The 21,450-nt window shown below is 44.3% G+C and overlaps 2 protein-coding genes across 7 annotated transcripts; both read left to right on the top strand.

Annotated features, from left to right (window-relative positions):
- Positions 1-1,937: 1,937 nt before the first annotated feature.
- On the top strand, positions 1,938-17,110 carry LOC125322227 (probable 2-ketogluconate reductase). Of its 5 annotated transcripts, none has more exons than XM_048295922.1 (7): positions 1,998-2,020; positions 2,492-2,541; positions 3,040-3,424; positions 4,171-4,342; positions 5,638-5,816; positions 6,331-6,427; positions 6,806-7,025. In XM_048295922.1, exons 3-7 carry the CDS (start codon positions 3,043-3,045, stop codon positions 6,957-6,959), a joined length of 984 nt encoding a protein of 327 aa, XP_048151879.1. In that variant the 5' UTR covers positions 1,998-2,020; positions 2,492-2,541; positions 3,040-3,042; the 3' UTR covers positions 6,960-7,025. The 5 variants fall into 5 exon arrangements, 4 of the variants coding, with proteins under 4 accessions (XP_048151888.1, XP_048151879.1, XP_048151894.1 ...); XR_007201889.1 differs by lacking the exon at positions 1,998-2,020 and adding an exon at positions 17,100-17,110 and having other exon boundaries at positions 2,143-2,541; positions 6,806-7,022; XM_048295931.1 differs by lacking the exon at positions 2,492-2,541 and having other exon boundaries at positions 1,938-2,020.
- Positions 7,803-16,140, top strand: RBFA (ribosome binding factor A). 2 transcript variants are annotated; one of them, XM_048295885.1, is made up of 7 exons: positions 7,803-8,122; positions 9,128-9,170; positions 9,778-9,954; positions 11,238-11,350; positions 12,555-12,639; positions 14,290-14,360; positions 15,410-16,140. In XM_048295885.1, the coding sequence occupies exons 1-7, from the start codon at positions 8,013-8,015 to the stop codon at positions 15,801-15,803; spliced, it is 993 nt and encodes a 330-aa protein (XP_048151842.1). In that variant the 5' UTR covers positions 7,803-8,012; the 3' UTR covers positions 15,804-16,140. The 2 variants fall into 2 exon arrangements, with proteins under 2 accessions (XP_048151842.1, XP_048151852.1); XM_048295895.1 differs by having other exon boundaries at positions 8,039-8,122; positions 9,042-9,170.
- Positions 17,111-21,450: the final 4,340 nt, after the last annotated feature.

Below are 21,450 nucleotides of genomic sequence, written 5' to 3' on the forward strand. Positions count from 1 at the left end.
TTGGCTTCTCTGACTAATTCCTCCTTCAATTTGTTCATTCAAATTTGTGGATTTGATATACAAAGGAACAAATTACTGTGTTGCCCTTCCAAAGGTTTATCTTCAAGACTAAAATGTGGTAGGCCTCCTTCCTCAGTTCACAGGTAGAATGACTTGTGTCTATGATAGGGACTTTACAAAGGTCCTTCAATCTCAGGTGAGCAGTAAGTTAAAAGCTAACTCATTACATCTTATCACCCAAGCAGTTTGGAAACTTTTTATGTGAAAGAGGTAATGTGTAATCATGTTATGTTTGTTGGGTTTTTTTTAAGGAAGAAAATGCAAGTAAACTTAACTAAGAATCCAGTTAACATGCTGTAACTTCATTTTGCTAGTCAATTAACTTTTGCTCTAAAGTTTAACTGTCTGAACTTGAAATTCATGTAAGCAACTGATACTCAAAAAATCATCACCAAGATAACAAGAACAGTTTATGGTTTTGTGTAATTGATATGAATCGTTATTGTATTTTGTCTTTTTATTCGTAATTTTATAGAGGATTGGTGTTAAATTTGACTGTCTTCATGTTCAGCATATCGAAATGTGTTTGACAGAATTCAAGAAGACGGCATTTTGTAATCCATTCTTTTGAAAAGCACTGCAGTAGTCAGGAGAGGCACAGCAGCACCCTATGGCTGGTTATTCTGTAGCATGAAAGCAGAAACTTCCCTGGATGCCCACAGCAGTGCTGTGTCCTGCCTCCTGAGCTGCTCTCACCCCAGAAGCCAGGCATCCTCCCCAATGGATTATGACCACCTGCACAGCAAGGGGAATCACTTTAGCACAGCTTTTGTGAACCGAGAACTGAACTGTACTTCCCAATCCCCATCACTGGGTATGGAGATCGAGGGAGGTGATTCTTCCCCTCTACTCTGCTCTTGTGGGATCCCACCTGGAATGTTGCATCCAGCCTTGGAGTCCTCAGCACAAGAAAGATGTGGACCTATTGAAGTGGGTCCAGAGAAGGCCACTGAGTTACCACACAACTGGAGTACCTCTGCTATGAAGACAGAATGGGAGAGTTGTTCAGCCTGGAGAAGAGAAGGCTCCGAGGACACCTTATAGCAACCTTACAGTACCTAAAGAGACTACAAGAGAGCTGGAGAGGGACTCTTTAAAAGTAGTGATAGGACAAGGGGAATGGCCTTTAATTGAAGGAGAATAGGTTTAGATTAGGTAGTAGAATGGAGAAGATTAGGAAGAAATTTTCCTCTTTGAGGATGATGAAGCACTGAACAGGTTGCCCAGAGAAGCTGTGGATGCCCCATCCCTACCAGTGCTCAAGACCAGGTTGGATGGGAGTCTGAGCAACCTGGTCTAGTGGAAGGTGTCCCTGCCTGTGGCAGAGGGGCTGAAAATAGATGGCCTTTTAATTTCCATTCCAACCAAAACAATTTTGTGATTCTACGATACAGACCAAGTAACCTTATCAGAAAAGCTCTCACACATTTCTCAGCTGAAATTGTCACAGGACTGCCTGTAGCTGGGATAACATCTCAAGTGTCCAAGCAGCTGAGCCTGTCCCAGTTGTTTAGGTCTCAAAGAGAATTTTTGAGGGTATTCCTAGAATCATATAGGTTGGAAAAGACGTTCATGTGTGCAGGTGTCTGTCGGTCAGAGACAACTCTTCATCTTATGTTAACTCGTGTGCACATAGTGTAAATGACCAGCAGAAAGATCAGACCACGTCCAGTCTTCAAAGACAGTATGGAAAAAACAGCATGCAGGACATTAACGCAAAATCCCGATTGAACTGAAACCACGAACAGCACAGAAACACTTCCACAAAAACACACAATCACTCGTGAGTTCCCATTGCTCTCTCTCGGCTCCCCGAGGGATTGGGGTGCCCTGGCACCGCCTCCGCTCCCCACTGACCCCGCGGCCGGCCCGGGCGGGGTGCGGGCGGCCGGGCAGTGCCCTCCTCGGCGGCCGGTCTCGCTCCGCCCCGCGGCACGGCTGGGGCGGCCGGCGCGGCGAGGTGAGTGCGAGCGGCACCGCGGGACCCCCGCGGGGCGCCGGGACCGCCTCTGCCGGGCGGGGACAGGGCTCGGCCTCGAGGCCCCCGAGCCCCACGGAGGAGTGGCACCGTGGGTAGCACCGGGTGGGCGGGACACGGGGGCTCCCGCGGTCTTGCGCGCCCCGCTCGGGCTGGGAGCGGGAGGCATCTCGCCCGTTCCCAGCCGCCCTTCAGGGCCGGACAGAGTCCTGCGGCCGCCGCTCCAGCTCCCTCCTATCTCTAGTCCCAGGCGTAGGCCGGCTGGCACAGCGGCAAACGCCTCCAGCCAGGGCTCAGCCCGCCCTGGGCAGGGAGGACTCCCCGGGACACCGCGCTCCGGGGGCGGTCGGGGGAGAGAAGGGGGAGCCGGGCCGGCGGTGCGGGAGCGGTGCGGGAGCATTGCCTCGGGCTGAGCGACGGCTCTAACCCGAGATCACAGCCTTGGCTCTGCAGTGTCAGCAGAGTGAAGAGTTGGCAAAGCACTGAAGGAGACCAAAGAAAGGGTAAATTTATGTTCATGGGTAACTTCAAAGTTCGTAGTTGACAAATTATAGCTCTGTTACATTAAATGAGATTTTTGCTGAGATAACCTCATCAATGATAATTGCTTAATATAGTTGCAGAAGTGGCAGAACTTCTGGTCCTAAAAGATACCCTTCCACTCATATGGCCACATTCTTAAATTATCAAGACTTTGGCTTTCAATGTTGAATATTGAATGCTGAAAAGGGGTAACATCTGGTCACTCATTTGTTTAAGTGTTAGCATAGTTGGTATGCCAGAAATTATGTTTTCATTTCTTATTAACAAGATTATATAGAAATTGAACATCCTTCTGAATAACACTGGGAGAACCCAAAAAAGTTCTGCATATGGGAGTGGTTATCTTTCATCAAGTGGGAAAACAGCATGTAATTGAGCCAATCAATTTCTGGCTTTTAGAAAAAAAGGTATAATGGATCACTTCAGACCATGTTCTTTGGTTCTCTTTGCTTTTGTAGGATATGGAGGGTCAGGAACTGCCTTATGTGCTAGTTGACTGTATAGGAGAGAGGTATGGAGTATATGAAGACCATGTTGGATTTCTGAAGAAACGTTTTCATCTCATCACCATGAAAGAATATCTTGAAAACAAGACATTTCTCAGCAAAAAGATCAGAGCTATCTATATGTGGTATCACAAACCAGCTATTGATGAAGAGCTTCTCCAGAGCTTGCCTAACTTGAAGGTAGTTGCAAGTTCTGGAGTGGGAATAGATCACTTGGACCTGAAACTCCTCTCCAGCTATGGTGTGAAGGTGGCCAATACTCCGTTTATTGTTTCCACTGACACTGCAGACTTAGGGATGGCTTTGATGCTGGCATCTTCCAGGAGACTTGTGGAAGGTAATAACTGAAATGGTCTTAGTCTTTTCATAGAAAAGGTGACTTCAAAACATGCAGAAAATGTGTGCTGATGCAAAAGTTAGCTTAAAACTATAACTATGGAAAATAGGGGAAAAGGAAGAAGTTAAGATAAATCTATCTTGTTGACAATACCTTGCATTCAATTTCCAAACCAGCATATTGGCAAGGTGGAGCTTTTTCTTCTTTGGACAGCCCTAAATTCAGGCCTCTTCTCCCTTAGCCCACAGCCACTTATTCATTGTACTTGTTCATTTCAGTCTTGCTTTTCAAGTTATAATAAAAGGGGACTAAAAGAATGTATTTTCAAGGAGGCTTGAAGCCTGTCTTTGCCAAGTTGCCATGTATCTGACTCATTACGAACAGGCTGTCCAGAAATCTGCCCACCATGCTCTGTGTTTCTTTTCCCTGCCAGCCTTGGTGTACCTGCTAGGTAGCTGGGAACTGTATGGCCTTACCTTGCTGCTTGCTTGCTGCTTTGGCCTTACCTTCCTTGCCTGCTTGCCTGCCAAAGAGACGCTGGGTATGTTTCTCTCCTGAGCAAGAAATCAGTGTCAGCAGCCATGCGTGCAGTGCAGCATTACTCACTTCTTGTCCAGAAACACAATGACAATGTATTACTGCTCCTGTGCTTCTGCCTTGTCCATCGATAAAAAGTAGAGGGAGGAAAAGTAACCAGATACTGGAACATCCCTTACATGACATAATTCTTCTTTTCCTCTTCCAAGGCCATGAGATGGCAGTCTCCCCCGACACAGAGTATTTCCCTGCTGACTGGCTGGGGGTTGAGGTTTCTGGAGCGACCCTGGGGATCGTGGGAATGGGCACCATTGGTTACAAAGTGGCTGAAAGAGCCAAAGCCTTTGAAATGAAGATTTTGTACCACAACAGAAATCAGAGGTAAAGCTGGTTGCAGCTCCAAGGCAACTCTATTTTGACACTGCTTTTATGTGTTATTTGTACTTTTCACTGTGCTTTCACTTTTTACAGTGCTCTTTATTTTAAGTGGCAAAGTTGTTTCAAGATGGTCAATAATTTCCCAATTTGTTGGGGTCCCCCCCCCGCCGTGTAGCCCTGGGAGAGGGGCCCTGAGGGCACAGACACGGGGCTTCCCTGTCCCTGCTCAGCCTCGTTCCCATTGGTTGGTTTGTGTTCCCTGCGCGGGCAGAAGGACCCTTGGTCCCGTGACTGGAACAGTTCCTCGGCAGAGCCCCGGCCATGCGGCTGGAGAAATAAACATCTCTGAAACAGCTAGCAAGAATCTGTCTGTCCATATATATTTCCTTTCCACGGGACTCCTGGTTTGATATATGCGTGTTGCAGTATCCCCACTGCAACACCAATTTATACAGAAAGAAAGTCAGGAAGGAATGGGAGAGATATATCTCACTGTTCTTGCCGTTAGCTGGGGCTCCCGAGTTCTTCCTGTCATGGTGGTGACATTGCAATGGACTGAGGAAAGGGGAAAACTGGGAGGACTTAACTCCTGTGACTTAGGTGAGGCAGGGATTCAGGCAGAGACATCTCACCCTTCCAAAGCCATGTGACAATAAAGGGCCAGACTTGCCAGTTTGTTTGCTGTCTTCTAGGTGAGGTGTACGTGCTGGGTGCCCCTGTGCTCCCATCAGGCCCATTCCATTCTTTTCTTTGGTGGGAATTTGATGAGAGCCAGGCAACCTCGTCCTGATACAGATTGAGTGCACTAGCAGGTCCTGCAGCGCGTGGTTTCAGTGAGTCAGCACTGATGCACAGAGCAATCAGGCTGTTGCTGACATAGATTTGGAAAGATTTAATGCCTGCCCTGTCTTGTGTGTTTCCTCTGTAATTTTCACATGACTTACTTAAATTACTGAATTTTCACAAGACATCAGTCTTGCTTTTGGGTAGCAAAAGAATCCCCATTATAAGCAGAAATTGTGACAGAAATGCATTTGGTTTATAATTTATTCAGTGCATTTATGTGATACCCATTTCTTACTTTCCATCCCCACAGGTGTAGTGCTGCACCTTTGTGTACAGTTCACTTGGAATTGTGGGAAATAGCTTGACCTTTGTCTTTACTGAGTTTCAGACAACCAGCTAACTACTTTGCACTAAACATGAAGATAACAATAAAGAAACATTTTCTCTACTGGTGAATTGGTCTTTCCTTTGTTTCTTGCTACTGCAGTTTAATTTTGGGATTTTCCCCTCAGAAAAAAGGAAGAAGAAAGTGCCATTGGAGCTGTTTACTGTAAGAAGATAGATGATTTGCTCCAGCAGTCAGATTTCGTGTTGCTGGCTGTGAACCTAACTCCACAGACACGCAAACTGATTGGGAAGAGGGAGCTGGAGCTGATGAAACCCACTGCTATTCTTATTAATATCAGCAGAGGTAAGGTGCAGAATAAACAAAACTACATTAAGGTTTGTTGGCATGACAAGTCCTGGGAAAACCTCTAATATAGACTCTGTCCTTCTGAAATTTTCCGTAAATTTTCTGATTACTAGTTTATTTAGACGCCCATGGTCATAGCTCAGTAAAACATTTAAGTGTTCCCATAATAATGAGAAAGTAGGTCTCTGAAATTTTAGTGAGCTTGGAGTGTTAGAAGCCCATATGTATTTATATATCTCCTACTTAAGCCTTTTATTTATTTAATGCAGTGTTGCTGCTAACATACATTAGGGTGGCACAGCCTACTTGGAAGCCTGGCACTCTGTTTCATGCTGCTAATTCCCTGATGCACGTACCCAAGCATCCCCCTCCCACTCCACCACACTCTGCTGCTGCTTCTGCACTGCAACCATGGCCTGCCCTGCTGTCTGCCTGACCACTGTGCCCAAAAGAATGCTGAGAGGACAGTAGGGAACGTGAAAATAAACATATCCTTCTTACTGTAACCCAGGTCTGGTAGTGGATCAGGATGCTTTGGTGGAAGCCCTTCAAAACAAAGTTATTAGGGCAGCCGCTCTGGATGTGACATATCCTGAACCCTTGCCAAGGTAGGACATGTATTTAAATTAAACATAAAAGGGTGTATGTGTGATGTGCAAACTGAGTAAAATTTTGTGAGCATGTGAGAAGTTGCGTAATTTTGTTAGTAGGACTACATGAGGTATGTGCTCTAGTCCTGCTGAAACCATGTTCCTAATCCTTCTATGCCAGCCCAATAAAATTCACACTTACTCATTTGGAGGATTTGTTGCATAAAGCCCCACCAAGCTAGGCAGCACTTTGAACTCCTCTGAATATGCTTGAGTCATGCAATTAGGTTTTGTTTTAATTATTATTTTACGTATTTCCCTGGCTGCCTGCAGGTGATGAAATAAGAGATGAATGTGCTGTGAGTGACTAGCTGAGCATTTCTTTTCTTCTCCCAGGGATCACCCCTTTTTAAAACTGAAGAATGTTATCATAACTCCTCACATCGGAAGTGCTACCAAGAAGACACGCTGGGTTATGATGGAGGAAATGGCAGAAAGCATAGAGGCGGGCTTGGCGGGTCTTCCTATCCCTCGTGAGGTGCTGCTCTAGAGCACCTTGCACTTAGGACTAATGCCTGTTATAAATGTATTGTGATGTTGGCTTTTTTTTCATGTTCCTTAATGTTAGGAAAACTTTACCTAGGTTCTGTAATGTAATACACGATATAGAATGTCTATTGTTTATGTAGTCAATTTAGAAAAGATAGGCAGAGAAAATCTTCACATTCTTGGAGAATCTAATCAGAAGAAAAACCCGAAACCAGACTAAATGGAGCCAAAGGAGGAAGATAAGACTGATGGGATGATACTTAGCAACTCCAAAGAATAAATGAATTATGCATGATGGTGATGCATATGAAATAAGCGATGCACTTTTAAAGACGATCTTTTGGATGTAGAGTTGTGCCTTTGGATCTCTGCCAAAGCACCTGGCCGTAACACCCTTTTTGCTGCTGTCTCCTAATTGTCCCTTTAATTAAATTTTTCTTAAAATTTCAAAAAGAGTGAACCTCGTTTTTCACAATGCCATCAGTGCAGAAACAGTAATTTGATCACTTTTCGTGTAATTATCCCACAGTATTATACAGGAAAAAAAAATAAAGCACAGGTTTAATTTATTTAAACACCCAACAGCGATTCTGTGTGGAAGGCTGCGATGTCTTGATCTTCAATGTAAAACTCCAGACCCCAGAGTCTTGCCACTTACTTTCCTCGCATTCCCTTACAAATGTCCACCGATGCAGCAGCGAATTGAAGGCCATATAAATCGTGTATTAGAGGACCCGCCTGGCACACCCACAAGCGCAGCCGGCGTGTGGGAGCGGCTCCTCCCGCCGCTCCGGCACCAATCCCGACCCTTAGGTGCGTGCTCCCTCCCCGGGCCGAAGCGCTGAGCCTGCGTCCAGACTCTGCGTGTGTGAGAGCCCTGCCCAGCCTGAGGGCGGCTCGGCCTCTCTCCCTCCTTCCCTCTCTCCTTCTTCCCTCTCTCCGGGCCCGGCCGGGACATCCCCACCCGCCGGCCCGGGCCTCCGTGCCGACAGGGGGAGCCGCAGGCGGAGCTGAGGCGGGAGCTCGCCGCGCCGCGCCGCGCGCCGGGGCAGCAATGTGGGGCGCCCGGGGGGCCGCCGTGCCGCGGTGGTGCCGTGCCCTGCGCAGCTCCGCCGCCCTGGGCGGCCCCAGGAACCCGCTGCGGAAAATGCTCCGCAAGAATAAGTAGGAACGGGGCTCTCCCGGGGTGCGGGGCCCTGGCGGGGTGGGTTGTGGCCCTGGGGTAAGGGGGGCTGTGGGGCTCGGGCGCTTCCGCGGCCCCGGTAGCGCGGAGGAGAGAGAGAGACAGCGACCCCGAGCCGCCCATCTCAGCTGGTCGGCAGCGGCTGAACGTGTGCCCAGGTGGCCAAGAAGGCCAATGGCCCTGGCCTATATCAGCAATAGTATGTCCTGCAGGACCAGGGCAGTGATTGTCCCTCCGTGCTCGGCACTGGTGAGGCCGCGCCTCGAGTGCTGTGTTAAATTCTGGGCTTCCTCAGTACAGTAAAAACATTGAGGTGCTGGAGCGTGTCCAGGTGAAGGGTCTGGAGCACAAGTCCGATGAAGAGCAGCTGAGCGAGCTGGGGATGTTTAGTCTGAAGAAAAGGAGGCTCGCGGGGACCTTACCACTCTCTACAACAGCCTGAAAGGAAGTTGTAGCCAGGTGGGGGTCAGTCTCTTCTCCCAGGTAACAAGGTGGCAGGACAAGAGGAAATGGCCTCAAGGTGCACTAAGGAAGATTTAGATTGGATATTGGGAGAAATTTCTTCACTGAAAGGGAAGAATGGTCAAGCAATGGAACAGGATCCCCAGGAAAGTGGTGTAGTCATTGTCCCTGGAAGTGTTCAGAAAATGTGTAAAAGTGGTGCTTAGAGACATGGTTTAGTGCTGGACTTGGCAGTGCTGGGTTAATAGTAGGACTTGATGATCTTGGCCATATTTTCCTACCTTAATATTTCTATGAATCTAAAGAAACCTCAGAGTTGTTCTTTTCCACCCCCTTGCTATCTGTGAAGCTTCAACTGTGGATGGGAAGTATTGTTTTCCACACCTCTGCTGTGGGGAGAGCTACTTGCGTGAAAACCTGGGTGTTGTGTGCTTTCAGGCAGGTGGAATATAAATTACACAGGGAATCCTTGTTTCTCTGAGCTGCTGAAAGATAAGGCTGATTTCCTTTCCTTTTCCCAAAAGAAAGAAGTTCTGGTATGACAGCCCTACTCTGGGACCGCAAACAGTAAGTGCAAGCTCTTAAGGCGATGTGTTTATTTGTGCCAGGAGGAACAGACTTGTGTTTCTGCCGTTGATTCTAACTTCCAAGCATTTTCTGATGGAGAAATAGGAGGATTTTGTGAACGAACAGTAGGGCTCCAGTTTGACTGTGACAGGATTGCCATTTGGCTCCCCATGGCTGTTTCCTTGTCTATACTGATCTTTCATCTTTGCCAGCATCAACGCTCTCTTGCACACTCCTGACTACTGATCCAGATTAAAACTTCTATGAGCTTAGTTTAATGAAAAAATTTTTAAATGTTTGTTTTTTCAAACAAGCAAAGCTTTTCAGTCAATACGTGCTGTATTTGAGAAAACATCTATGGAGCTTCATAACTTGCTACAAAATACAAAAGGAACTTCAGAAACTTTGACTGTAGTACATGAATGTCAAAGATTTTGTGAACAGAAGTATTCTTTATTGAAACACTTGATACATAGGACCTATATAAAGCCATCACAGCTGCAGGAATGAAGTAAGAGCATACTTAGTAAAGTGCATGAATCTGTATATAGTTGCCTAATACAAGTGTGTAACTACTGTTTAACGTGTTGTTTGTTTCTTTTTAAAGTTGTATAAACCAACAAAGTTGGACTTTTTAATGAAAAATGACCTGACAGAAACGAGGAAAGAAGATAACATGCGCTGCAGAGTCTTGAATGGTCTTATTCATAAAGTTGTGTTAGAGATGGCAACTACCTGTGAAGTCAGTCAAGAATTTTATGATCTCAAGCTGGAAATCTGCAAGGCGAGTGCCAAAGCTACAGCTTGTGCTGGGCCACTCTGATTACATTGTGCAGTTGGCAAGGATGTGCCAAAGGAGCTCCCCTGGGTGTTGTGATGAGTGCAAGAGGAGTTTTACGGCATTGCTTTTGATGTAGCAGAGTGCAGCAAGATCAGGCTCTGGAGTACACACTCGGAGAGCTTTGCCACTGTAGTACCTGGCTTAGGAGACCTTTGCCGCTCTGATGCAAATGCAACTTGGGCCAATTAAATGGTGACTCTCCTGGTATGACTTTTTTTTTCTGTTACTCAGACATAAGCTCTTTGTCTTGCCCTTTCAGAGGGAGGAGCTTGGTTTTACCAACATAAGTGTATCTTTCCAAGAGTCTTTTCTTGCAGCTGTGTGAGAGTTGTCAGCTCCTTGTGCCACTCACCAGCAACATTACAGGCAGAAGAACTAAGTGATGCATGAGATTAGTTAAAAAAAAAGGGCAAGTCTAAGAAAATGTCATTGTCAAGCAAGATCTGAGAAAGAATTGACATTTGTATGTAATTGTAGCTAGTGTCATAATTTGTGGATTTGAAAGGGATGTAAGAGCTCTGATACAGGAAGTAAGTCAGTCTCCACATTCTTGTTTGTTGTCTGTAGTTTTTATCTTCTACATTTGCTGTTCTGTAAAGATTAAATTATAGCAGTGTTTGGCTTAAAAGCTTGGTGGACTCAGCTTTTGGTATTTAGAAGCATGGTAAAAAAAAATGTACGTTGTAGCTGCATCTATGACAAAAGGTTTGTCATTCATGACTGAAATAGGTGATTTTGCCAGCTGAGTTCATTCTGTTGTCAGACAAGTGTTCAAAATTACATGGGCAGGATAAGTTTTGGCTCTGTATGTGCAATATCCTTCACAGAGTATTTCTGTCTGTCTAGAGCTTTGAGGATTGCTTGTCTCAGATCACATGTCTGCATGTAAAATCGCTGGCTGGTGTGGGCAAGACACAGCGCTTTCAGGAGGCATTGCTGTAAATTAAACAACTTACAACATGAGAGAGGGAAAGGAACAGCCATCTTCCCAATACAATACAGATCTTACAGCTGCACAGTGTCTGTGTTGCACTGGGACATGGCTGGGCATAGGTCAGTCCTGATTTACTCATGAACTGATTCTGGTCTGATATAATTTCTTCTGTTATCAAAAGAAATTTTCTAGTAAGCTTTCTGCAATCCATCAGAGACTTCATTGTATATGAAGTGATGAAGAGTGTGTGTATATATATATCATTTTAAAGACGGATTTGCCTTTTTTATAGGTGTCCCTGTCATCCAACTTTTCAGCATGCCGTGTGTACTGGAACCCTGTTTCCACTACAGAGGAGGAAAGTTATGTTGAAAATGTGCTGCGAAAGAGCGCTCCACGTATACGGTACTGCTGTGGGATAGACAGGCCACTTCCTGAATCCAGAGCCATTTCTTAAGTACCACTTCTTAAGTATGTCTGACAATCTAGATTTGACCTACTGGGATGCTTTAGGTTTTTACATACTTGGAGTAGAGCATCTCCTGTGATGAGCTTCACACGGAAGGGCGGCTGTGTCAGACCAGCTGTGTGATCTTTTTCTGGAGCACAGCTGGCTTATTTGGCTTCTGTGCTTTCCCAGGGCTGGAGTGGGCTGAGCAGAAAGCAAGAGGAGTGTGGATGAGGTTTCACTCCCCTGTCCTCATGGTGGTGGCTGGACAGGCTGTGTGGGACAGTACCCCAGAACGGGATGCTGCACAAAGGAGTTGCAACTACAAGGATCTCCTTGCAGATTCACTGGGCAATTCTGATTGCTAGGGATGATTTGGGCCTCCGGAAGGGATGACTGTTATTACAGAAATTCTTCACAATACTGATACTAGAAAACCCCACAAAATTTAGAATGCTACCATGTATTGTGATGCTTTTGCCCATTTTTCCAACACAGAGTCCAGTGAGTTTTCAGGATATCATTGAGATTTTTGTCTCTTCCCCCCTTTCCTTGGCTTTCCCTCTGCTATCCAGCCAGTCTGTTGGAAGTTCAGGACTTCACCCATGTGGAAGGTGGTGTAGAAGCATACTTGCAAAGCCATTTCCTTTCCCCATTTCCCTAAGCTGTGTAATTTCTGCTCCAACATAATGCTCTCTTCTACTCCACAGCTTCCACTCTTTAAGAAGGAAGGTTTCTGGCTGAGAAGAAGACAAGGGGAGCCCTGTCAGTCCTTCCTGGAGCTAGCATGTAGAATAAGTTGTCCTGCCCTGCTCTGAGGGCTCTATCCCCCACTGCTCTTATCCCTACAGTGGGGATAAGGATACCAAATGAAGTGGGGAATGACCTGTGCCAGCCTATGCATATAGATACAGACAAACCTAAAATCATCAATACTCAGCTGGACCTGCAGCCTGTAGTTTTTGTATGCTGTGCATTCGAAGTTGGGTTTCTGCAGTGGTGTATTGCTTAGCACTAACCTGAATAGCTTCCCATCAGACTCAAAGTTTTGCACACCATATCTTTAAATGTACAGGACTGCTGGATTTAATTTAACACCTTTTACTCATCCTGGAGATGCTATACTGATACTCATGCCGGTGAATGCTGTATTTTTGCCAGGTATCTTCTGAAGAGTCAGCAGATTGTAGGAAACATACCCCCAATAGTATTTATAAAAGACAAAGAAGCTGCAGCTGTAAAAGAGGTAATTCTAATCTTTGACTCAATGTACAAATACAGTGACTTAGGAGAGAGCTGATCATGTAGTTGCTCTACCAATTTACATCAAAAATTAGTCTTTCTCTATAGTTGCAAAGCATTTTAACCATCAATCTTGGGTAAGATTGATGCATTTATAATATGTAGAAGAATTGTTGGCTGTATCATTAGGCCAATGAAGAATTTTGAAAAAATTGACTTACTATTTTAAGGATTAATATGTGGTTGCCTAGTGTATATGATTATAGAAATGAGGTTGGAGGAGCTCTTTTCCACATTTTAAATGTTATGTCTTTTTAAGATGCAATTGAATAACTAGTGATGTTTTTATTTTTATTTTTTTCCCTGTAACCCTTTCCATCTGTGAATTGTTAAAATGTCTCTAGGGAAGTGCAAATCTTTGCATAGGGGATGTAGGCTTATTCATACTACATTTTTTTTCCTTCATTTTTAAAATTGTCTTTACTATTTCATGTTTCCTGTCAAGGTGTTGATAGTTTTAACTAGTCAACATATTACTAGAATAATGATGTTTCCTAGGAATTTGCTGTCATTGGGACTGTGAAGCAAGATCTCTAAAACACTGGGATTTCCATAAGAGAAAGATGACACCAATGAGTAGAATTTAATGAGAAATGTCTCCTCAAGCTGTTGATGTGAACAGAAGTTGAAAAGAACATGTTCATGTTTCTGTGCCCTGAAGTGCCTTATTATTTATAATAGTGTTACTGTTACAGCCAATTACTGTTAGAGACTTATGGGTTCCTGCAGTGTGCATGAGCAGACCTGGAAGGAATAAAAAGAATTTCAGATTCTCTAGAAATGCAATGAACTGCCTGAGCTTTCTGTGGTCAGAAAAATTCTGAGTTTCACAGAAGACAAGTAAAAACCCTCTTTATATCACTTCTGTCAGGGAATGACACTGGGAAGCACATAGATGGATTATTTTCTCCCGCTTCATAGTTCATCAGATTTATGTCAATCACAGATTCAAATAACATGCTGAACTTGGTTTTTAAGTATTGTAAGTAAGGGAAAAAACATCCAATTAAACACTTGGATAAAAAATCTGATTAATTGGAATAATACAATGAACTAGAAAGGAATTAAAGAAAAGCTGAAATAAAATTTCAAATGAGAGAAGATTTTCACAATTATGTATAGTCTGTGAGCACTGCATGTAATAGATTTGTAGCATTTACTGGTTAGATGCCATGTTAAAAGGGATTTTGGAATTCCATACGTACATATAAGAGAAATGCAAACTTGCAGAAAGGGAGAAGAGGTGAAAAAAATCTCAGTGTAAGGATGTTATGAAAAAGGATTTGCAAGAATGAGGTAAGAACGAATAAACCAAAAATGATATATGTCAGACAATCCCTAGCCAAGGGTTCATAATGCACGTAAGGCAAAAAACTTCGTAGGAATCTCTGGGTCTATTAAATCACTGTTTGACAGAAACATCCCAGGCAAGAAGTGTAAGCAGTTCCATGTAAATGAAGGGAAAGGCTGTTTTGAAGTGGTTTTGCTAAATATTCCAAACATAGAAAAGAACATATTTGCTGTTAGATACTTGTCTGTTTGTGAACAAAGTAGATTTAAACAGGATCCTTAATATGCCTTCATGTGTTTACAGGTCGAGGACTTACTGGCAATTGCTGATTTTGGACCTCCAGAAGAAGAAGAAACATCTCAAAATGATTCAAGGTGGGTCTTTTTGATTCAGAATTGTACAAGTGTCCATTTTCATCTCTGTTGGCCAATTAAATTTGGTATTATTTGACATAAGAGAAAGTATATTTTAATTAGATGTGTACATTGTTACTCACAGACCCTATACTTGTTACGGTATTAATATCTTAATTTTTATGAGGGAAATGTGTGTAGAATTTCTAAGATTTCAAGACTTGATGTGTTTATGATAATCAAAATTTTAAAAATGCTCTGCAGCAGTAATATTTGTTTCTTTCTGGTAATTATCTCATGAGGATGAAAGCCACATTTACCAGTACTGCTCTACTTGTCCACCTCTTTCTGATACAAGTTTGGTTTGTTATACATGGATTGCCAGTTTACTGATAGATCCCCTTAAGTTAATTTAGCATTCTTCTGTGAGAGATTTTTGGCTGCTGAGAGAGAGGGCTGAACAACCTGTTGGAATGGTGGTTCTGGATGCTCTCAAAGCCAACAGCCTTTGCACTTGTGTGCTGCAGTCTGTTGGTAGAAATGCTTTCTGTGCCTCAGCATCTCACAGGATGGTTCATCAGGTGTGAATCAGAAATAGCTTCCTGTGGGAAGTCATTGCTGTAACAGATTCCCCAAAGGGCACCTAACATCTTCCACTGTATCTTGGGGAAATAGTCAAGTCCAGCATAAAGTGTCACATCACTCTGATGTGTTTTGGGCACAGGCTGCTGCTTCTCACTTCTTGGAAGAGCTGGGAGAAGTCTTGAGTTCCTTGGGGCTCCCAGGTCCAGTGCTCACCTGTGCACGTTTTTCCCAGAGACAAGCAGTTTCATCTGGCACGTTGTTGCTTTATTGGCCTTCTCCCATTAAATCTGTTGACACAGACTGTCCTTGGACACATCATATGGTGCTATCACTTCCTTTGTAATGCAGGGAACACAGGGTGTTAATAAAGTCAAACTGAAAAGTCCAGTTTATTTCTGTGTTACTCAAGTTGTCAAAAATAGCATTATTCCTCAAAATATATGCAGGGAGGAAACCCAAACCAATACTTGTTTTCTTTTCCACAGCAAACTCTTCCCTTCAACAACTCAATCTTCAGATTCACCCATGAGGCCTAATCTCTTTGGTATTGATCATGAACTGCTGAATAAACAGATTATGGACTATAAAAAAATGAAAGCGTCAAGACATATGGAAAGCATTGCCTGGACAGAGAAGCAGGAGCAGCAGCTTTCTAAGATTCAAAAGAAAATGAAAAAGAGAAAAACAAGGAATCCTCCTGACAATGACGACATTATGCCACAGAAACACTTACTGGACAGATACGAAGCTGATTACTGGGATGATAACATTGAATCAGCCTCGGACTATGAGCTGCAGGATGAATTACAGGAAGAGGTGGATGAGTTGGAGGTGGATGATGACAAAACTTTAAGTCAGTCTACTGGTAAACTGAAATGAAGTGAAAAAGCCACTCCCTTCAAAATGGAGGCTGCCAATAGCAAAAAAAAAAAGACTGCCATAGCTACTGAAAGATTCATTTTATACAACATGTTTACCACTTCCTCATTCAAACTAATAGATTTGCCACATGTGAGGAGGTTTGCTAGTACAAAGTATGTAAGAAAAGCTGCCATTAGTGATATTCTGTTAAGCAGCTTTCAAGTTGCTGCAGTTGAGGGACTTCCAACTGGAGAGCAGTTTTGTAATGACAAAATATACCTATTGCAGCCCTGAGTTAAAACTTCTTGCAGTTGTGTTGACTATTTCCAATAAAATTATGGTTGCTATATTGCAATATTTCTTTTAATTATTTTGTTAATTTTTTTTTTTAGCGACCTGTATAAAAATTATCACAAAGTGATGGTGTCATTCTGATATCAGGAAGGAAGAGGGAAGCAAAATAATGACAGTGGTGTTCAGCTTCCTCAAACAAAGACCAGGACAGGGTCTTCTCTAGAGGACCAGTCTAATGGAGGAACACTTTCCACAAGAAGATGAAACTTACTGAAATTGTGGCCAATAAAATTGCAACCCTGAAAGAAAATAATTTGATAGTTGTGCAAGGGGAACTGCAATCAGAAAAAAATGGAGAACTGCTTATCCATTGGGTAAAATCAGCCAAAGCATTGACTGTGACTTAAAAAAATGTATTAACAACTTGAAAAGCAGAGAAGAGCAGCAGGGAAGAATGTCCTAGAAACGGATTTGAAAATTAATAGGGAATCATACAAAAAGTGAGAATAAAGCTTTCTGACTCAAGGCACATAAAAAATAATAGCATGAGTGTATAAAGGCAGAAGGCTTCAAGCTTCAAAGAAATTATAATGAACAAGGTAGTAAAAGGGAATTCTACCAGAAATGCAGAAAATTTAATTCCAGTAGTTAATGGGGAGGTGAACACAGGGGAGGTTGCCCTACAATATAGCAGAATCACAGAATGGGTGGAAGAGATCTTAAAGATCGTCTAGACCCAAGCTCCCTGCCATGGGTAGAGACACCTTTACCTGGACCAGGTTGCTCAGAGCCCCATCCAACCTGACCTTGAACACTTCCAGGGATGGGGCATCATGGACAAGCTTCTCTTGACAACCTGTGCCAGTGCCTCACCACCCTAATGGAACAATTTCTTCCTCATATCTCATCTAAATCTACTCTCTTTTCATTTAAAACTTAGGACTTGTCCTATCACTACACTTCAAGAACACTGCAATCATCAGTCATAGTCAATGCAGATTCATAAAAAAAAAGGTCCAGTTTAAATAATTCAGTATCCTATAATAAAGTCACCTGCCCAGCAGATGAAGGGAATGCGGTGGATGTAGTTTTTCTTGGGTTTTGTAAGGTTTTGTTTGCTGTCCATCACAGTATCCTTTGGGGCACATTTTCTGACTGTGGGATGAGTGGGTTCATGGTGTGCTGGGTGAAGAACTGGCTGAAGGACAGAGCTCAAGGGTTGTGGTGAACAGGGCCACATCTGGCTGGTGTCTGGTCACCAGTGGTGTTCCTCAGGGATCAGTCCTAGGGCCAGTTCTGTTCAATGTATTTATCAATGACCTGGATGCAGGCTTGAATGCACCATGAGCAAGTTCACTGATGATTCCAAACTGGGAGGTGCTGCTGACTCTCCTGAGGGACAAGATGGCTTGCAGAGGGATCTGGGTAGCTTGGAGCATTTGGGCAAACACCAGTGGCATGAAATTGAACAAGAATAAATGCCAGATTCTGCACCTAGGAAGGAGTAATGGCAGGCACAAGTCTAAACTGGGTGAGGAGTGGCTGGAGAGCAGCGCTGCAGAAGGGGTCTGGGGCTGGCAGGAGGCTCAACAGGAATCAGCCGTGTGTGCCCAGGCAGCCCAGGGAGCAAACTGTGCCCTGGAATGCATCAAACACAGCTTCACCAGCCACTCCAAAGAGGGGGTTATCCTGCTGTATTTGGTGTTTGCGTGGCCTCACCCTGAGTGTTGTGTGTGCTTCTGGGCTGCACAATTTCAAAAGGATGTGAAGGTCCCTGAGTGCATCCAGAGGAAGGCACCGAAGCTGTGGAAGGGGCTGGCAGGGTGTCCTGTGAGGAGCAGCTCAGGACACTGAGGTGTTCTTGTTTGGAGAGAAGGTGGCTGAGGGGCAACCTCACTGGTGTCTACAATTTTCTGAAGGGAGGAAGGGGAAAAGGTCCCTCTTTTCCGTGGGACCCAGTGCCAGGTCATGTGGGAATGGCTCAAAGCTGTGCCCCTCAGAAGAGGTTCAGACTTGGTAAGAGGAAGCATTTCTTTACCCAGTGGGTGTTCAAACCCTGGGTTCAACCCTGGAACAGGCTCCCGAGAGAGGTGGTCAATCCCTCAAGCCTGTCAGTGTTTAAGAGACATTTGGACAATGCCCTTAATACCATGCTTTTGATTTTGGTCAGCCCTGAAGTAGTCAGGCAGTTAGACTCAATGATCATCCCTTCCAACTCAGCTCTTTTCAATTCAATTTGATCCAATTTGATTTTATTTGGGTCTTGTTGCTTCCTCCTCCTTTCCTTACCCCTAGATGCTCAGGATATCTTTGATGACGTTTCTTTCCAACCCTTCACTAGAAGAAGGGATGGAATGGGCAATAGTGTCCCAGCCTGGGCATTGGCTCTGTCACTTTGTAGGAAGGAGACATGTACCTTCTGATGGCGCTGAAAGCTGTGGATAACCTCAAGAGCATTTGATCACCTGAACACATTTGCAAAAAGCACACAGAAACTGTGGTTTTTGAAAGTCTTCTGTGTTTATCCAGTTTAGCTGGGCTTCCACAGGATGGCAAACTCCCTCATCTCTGACACTCAGATTAAAGATCTGGGCTTTAAGATCAATCCCTCGGTCTGGTGCAAGAGGTGCTTCAGAACTAAATGGTTACAAACCATTTGATGTGAGCAATACATGTTCATTTCCCTGTGGATTTTTTTCCTCCCTTATACTCAGCTGTAGAAATACCTGAGCTGTTTCCCTTGGAAAAACCCACTAAAACACAAGACCCAGAGAACAACAGTGCTCCATCAGAGCTGAGGTTCATCTGGCCCAAAACTCTGTCTCCAAAGTGGCCAACCATCAATGTCTACAGGAGAGAACATGAATAGTGCAGACCTTCTGCCAGGCTCCTGGCTGTGCTTGTAGGCTGCCCTCCCCTCTCCACCTCCCACTCCTGCCCAGGGCTCCAGGAGCATATTCCAGCTCAGCCTGAGTGATGCTGTAGGTGTCTCTGCCCTGTCTCCTGGATGGGCCTGGGACTTACACTGCAGAGAGCTGCTCTCCTGGATGGAACACTCAGACCTGGGTCATAGCTTGTCATGCAAAACTCTGGGCATAACACAGCAGAACTATTCTATTCTATTCTATTCTATTCTATTCTATTCTATTCTATTCTTATTCCCTATGCTCACCATGAGTCAAATAACTATGAGACTCTTATTTGCCTGAAATACCAAGTCTTTTTCATCTTCAAAAATATGTTCTAGGACACAAATCTGAAAGATTACAAAGGGAAATGGTATTTTATTTTTATATCTGAATTTTATATCTGAATGTTATGTCATTTTTTGTTATTTTTCTGAGTCTCTTTCATAGCTGATGCTTGCAAGCATTAACACAATGTACAGGTGTAGCCAGGAGTAGGCTGGTGCATTCTTCACTTTAGATTGAAAAAACATTCCTTGCAGTTTGGCAAAGAAAAGCTACAGAGGCACAGAGAGCAGCAGCAGGAATGCAGCCCAAGCAGTCTCTGTTTCCTGAAGAGTGAGGATGAAAAGAATGAGGATTGGTACTGACTACACACAAGAGAGCAAAGAGGTGTGAGGTACCATGGGATATTATCCAAAGTAGGACACATATCGATGTCAAGCACACTTTTTGCCTTCCAAAATGTGCTCCACTGTGCTTCTTGGCCAAGGATGAATGAAATGTGCTCTTGTCCCTGATCCACACTTGTATTGTCCTCTGAAAGAGTGGAAAAATGGCATCCCCTCTGGATGGGACAGCAAGCCTGGAGCCCTTCCAAGCAAGGAAGGAAGGCTTCCAAGGCTGTTCACCAGAAGCAAGAACCCCTGGGAAAATTGAGCAAAGTGGAGAGCAGAGCTCGCTTTTGCTCCAAGCTTGCAGTGGGCAGGAGAGTGAGAGAGACCCAGGGCACCAGTGGTGGCTGGGAAGCGCAAGTGCAGCAGGCAGGAACGAAGCTGTAGGGGCCCAGAGGAGCCCTGGCAAGGGGCCATGCTCAGTGCTGCAGAAGAAGGCAAAAACACCTGCTGGAGACACTTGCTAGCCCACCATGGGGGGGAAAAAAAGCCTTCCTCCTCTCAGCTGCAGGGCACAAGAGTTCTTCTTCAAGGTGCATGAGCAACCTGGAAGAAAGGGACTGGAGAGCCCTGACCAGTGGTTATGCTTGGTGCTGCACGGGAAGGCAAAAATCCCCATGGACCAGTGCCAATCTGCAGTGGGGGAAAACCCCTTCTGATCTCAGTGCTAGCAACTGGCAATTCCCTGAGTATGTGAGCAAGACCTCTTCAATGCACAGACTGGTCACATCTCCCAGGAGATTCCCGAGCCTTTTTCTCCCTCAACCTGAAGCCATCACTATACTTTTGGCTCAAAAGCCAGAATGCAATCAAATGTATTCCACTGGCTGGAATGAACAGTGCCAAGAGACCACTATGGAAATAACACACGCTTTGAAAAACAAGGGGGAGGAGGTGTGGTCAAACGGCTATTTGTTTTCAGACCTAGAACATTTGGATCCATGCCCAAAGCACAGCCAGGCAAATTTCCAAACTGTAAAACAGCCTGTTGTTGCTATCACCCTCACATCTCCTTTTCCCACTGAAACTAAGCTGCCCAGTTGGCTGTGTTTATATGGGATACAAAATGGGCTCCATCCACAGGGTAGAACTTTCACAGTTCCTTGGTGACTTAAACCTTTCTGAAAGTTATTTGTTCATCTCCATTCATGTGGAAATGGTCAGAACCTATACAAAAGCCTGGTAAGTCTCTTCTTCCTTCAGGATTTAGTATTTTGAGCCTTGAAAGAGGAAGGAATATATTATGCTTGTAATTTTCTATGTTGGTGTCAAAATTGATATGTACATTCAGACTGTGTAAGTAAGGGCATATCTGATTGTGGTGATGCCAGAGGTGAAAGATAGGGTTTTGGTTTCCTTTGCATTAACTTTGCAGAGGCATAGAGAACATGCATGATTCCCTCACCATTCTTCCCAATACACCAAGGGACATTTGCTACCATACTGTTGATGGTGAGGTTTTCCTTTTGGAAAGAGGTACTGAATTCGTTTGTGTTCTTGACCATCATTTTCCTTGCACTTCAGCAACTCTTTTCCTTCCTTGGTCTTCATCCTTGTTATCTTTGTTGAATGTGATGACACGCCTCTCAACCTTTGTCTTGCCCTGCGTTCTTATTCCATAGGCCCTCCATGCCCTTACTCAGCTGCTTAGTCTTTGTTTGCCTTCACCTCACATGGAATTTCTCCTCCTTGAACCTGAGGAATGACAAATGTCCACAGTGGTACAGATGAGTTTTCCCCAGCGCTTTGCACAATGTGTGCCTTTCCTACAAAAATATCTTGCCTGACACA

The sequence above is a fragment of the Corvus hawaiiensis genome, chromosome 1 (assembly GCF_020740725.1).
Source record: "Corvus hawaiiensis isolate bCorHaw1 chromosome 1, bCorHaw1.pri.cur, whole genome shotgun sequence".
Taxonomy (NCBI): Eukaryota; Metazoa; Chordata; class Aves; order Passeriformes; family Corvidae; genus Corvus; species Corvus hawaiiensis.

Bases quoted from the DNA above. Each gene is read 5' to 3' on its own strand.
- LOC125322227 (XM_048295931.1), top strand. From the start codon at position 3,043: ATGGAGGGTCAGGAACTGCCTTATGTGCTAGTTGACTGTATAGGAGAG. The intron at 3,425-4,170 runs GTAATAACTGAA...TCCTCTTCCAAG, and splicing joins TTCCAGGAGACTTGTGGAAG to GCCATGAGATGGCAGTCTCC. The intron at 5,817-6,330 runs GTAAGGTGCAGA...ACTGTAACCCAG, and splicing joins TCTTATTAATATCAGCAGAG to GTCTGGTAGTGGATCAGGAT.
- RBFA (XM_048295885.1), top strand. From the start codon at position 8,013: ATGTGGGGCGCCCGGGGGGCCGCCGTGCCGCGGTGGTGCCGTGCCCTG. The intron at 8,123-9,127 runs GTAGGAACGGGG...TTTTCCCAAAAG, and splicing joins AAAATGCTCCGCAAGAATAA to AAAGAAGTTCTGGTATGACA. The intron at 14,361-15,409 runs GTGGGTCTTTTT...TCTTTTCCACAG, and splicing joins ACATCTCAAAATGATTCAAG to CAAACTCTTCCCTTCAACAA.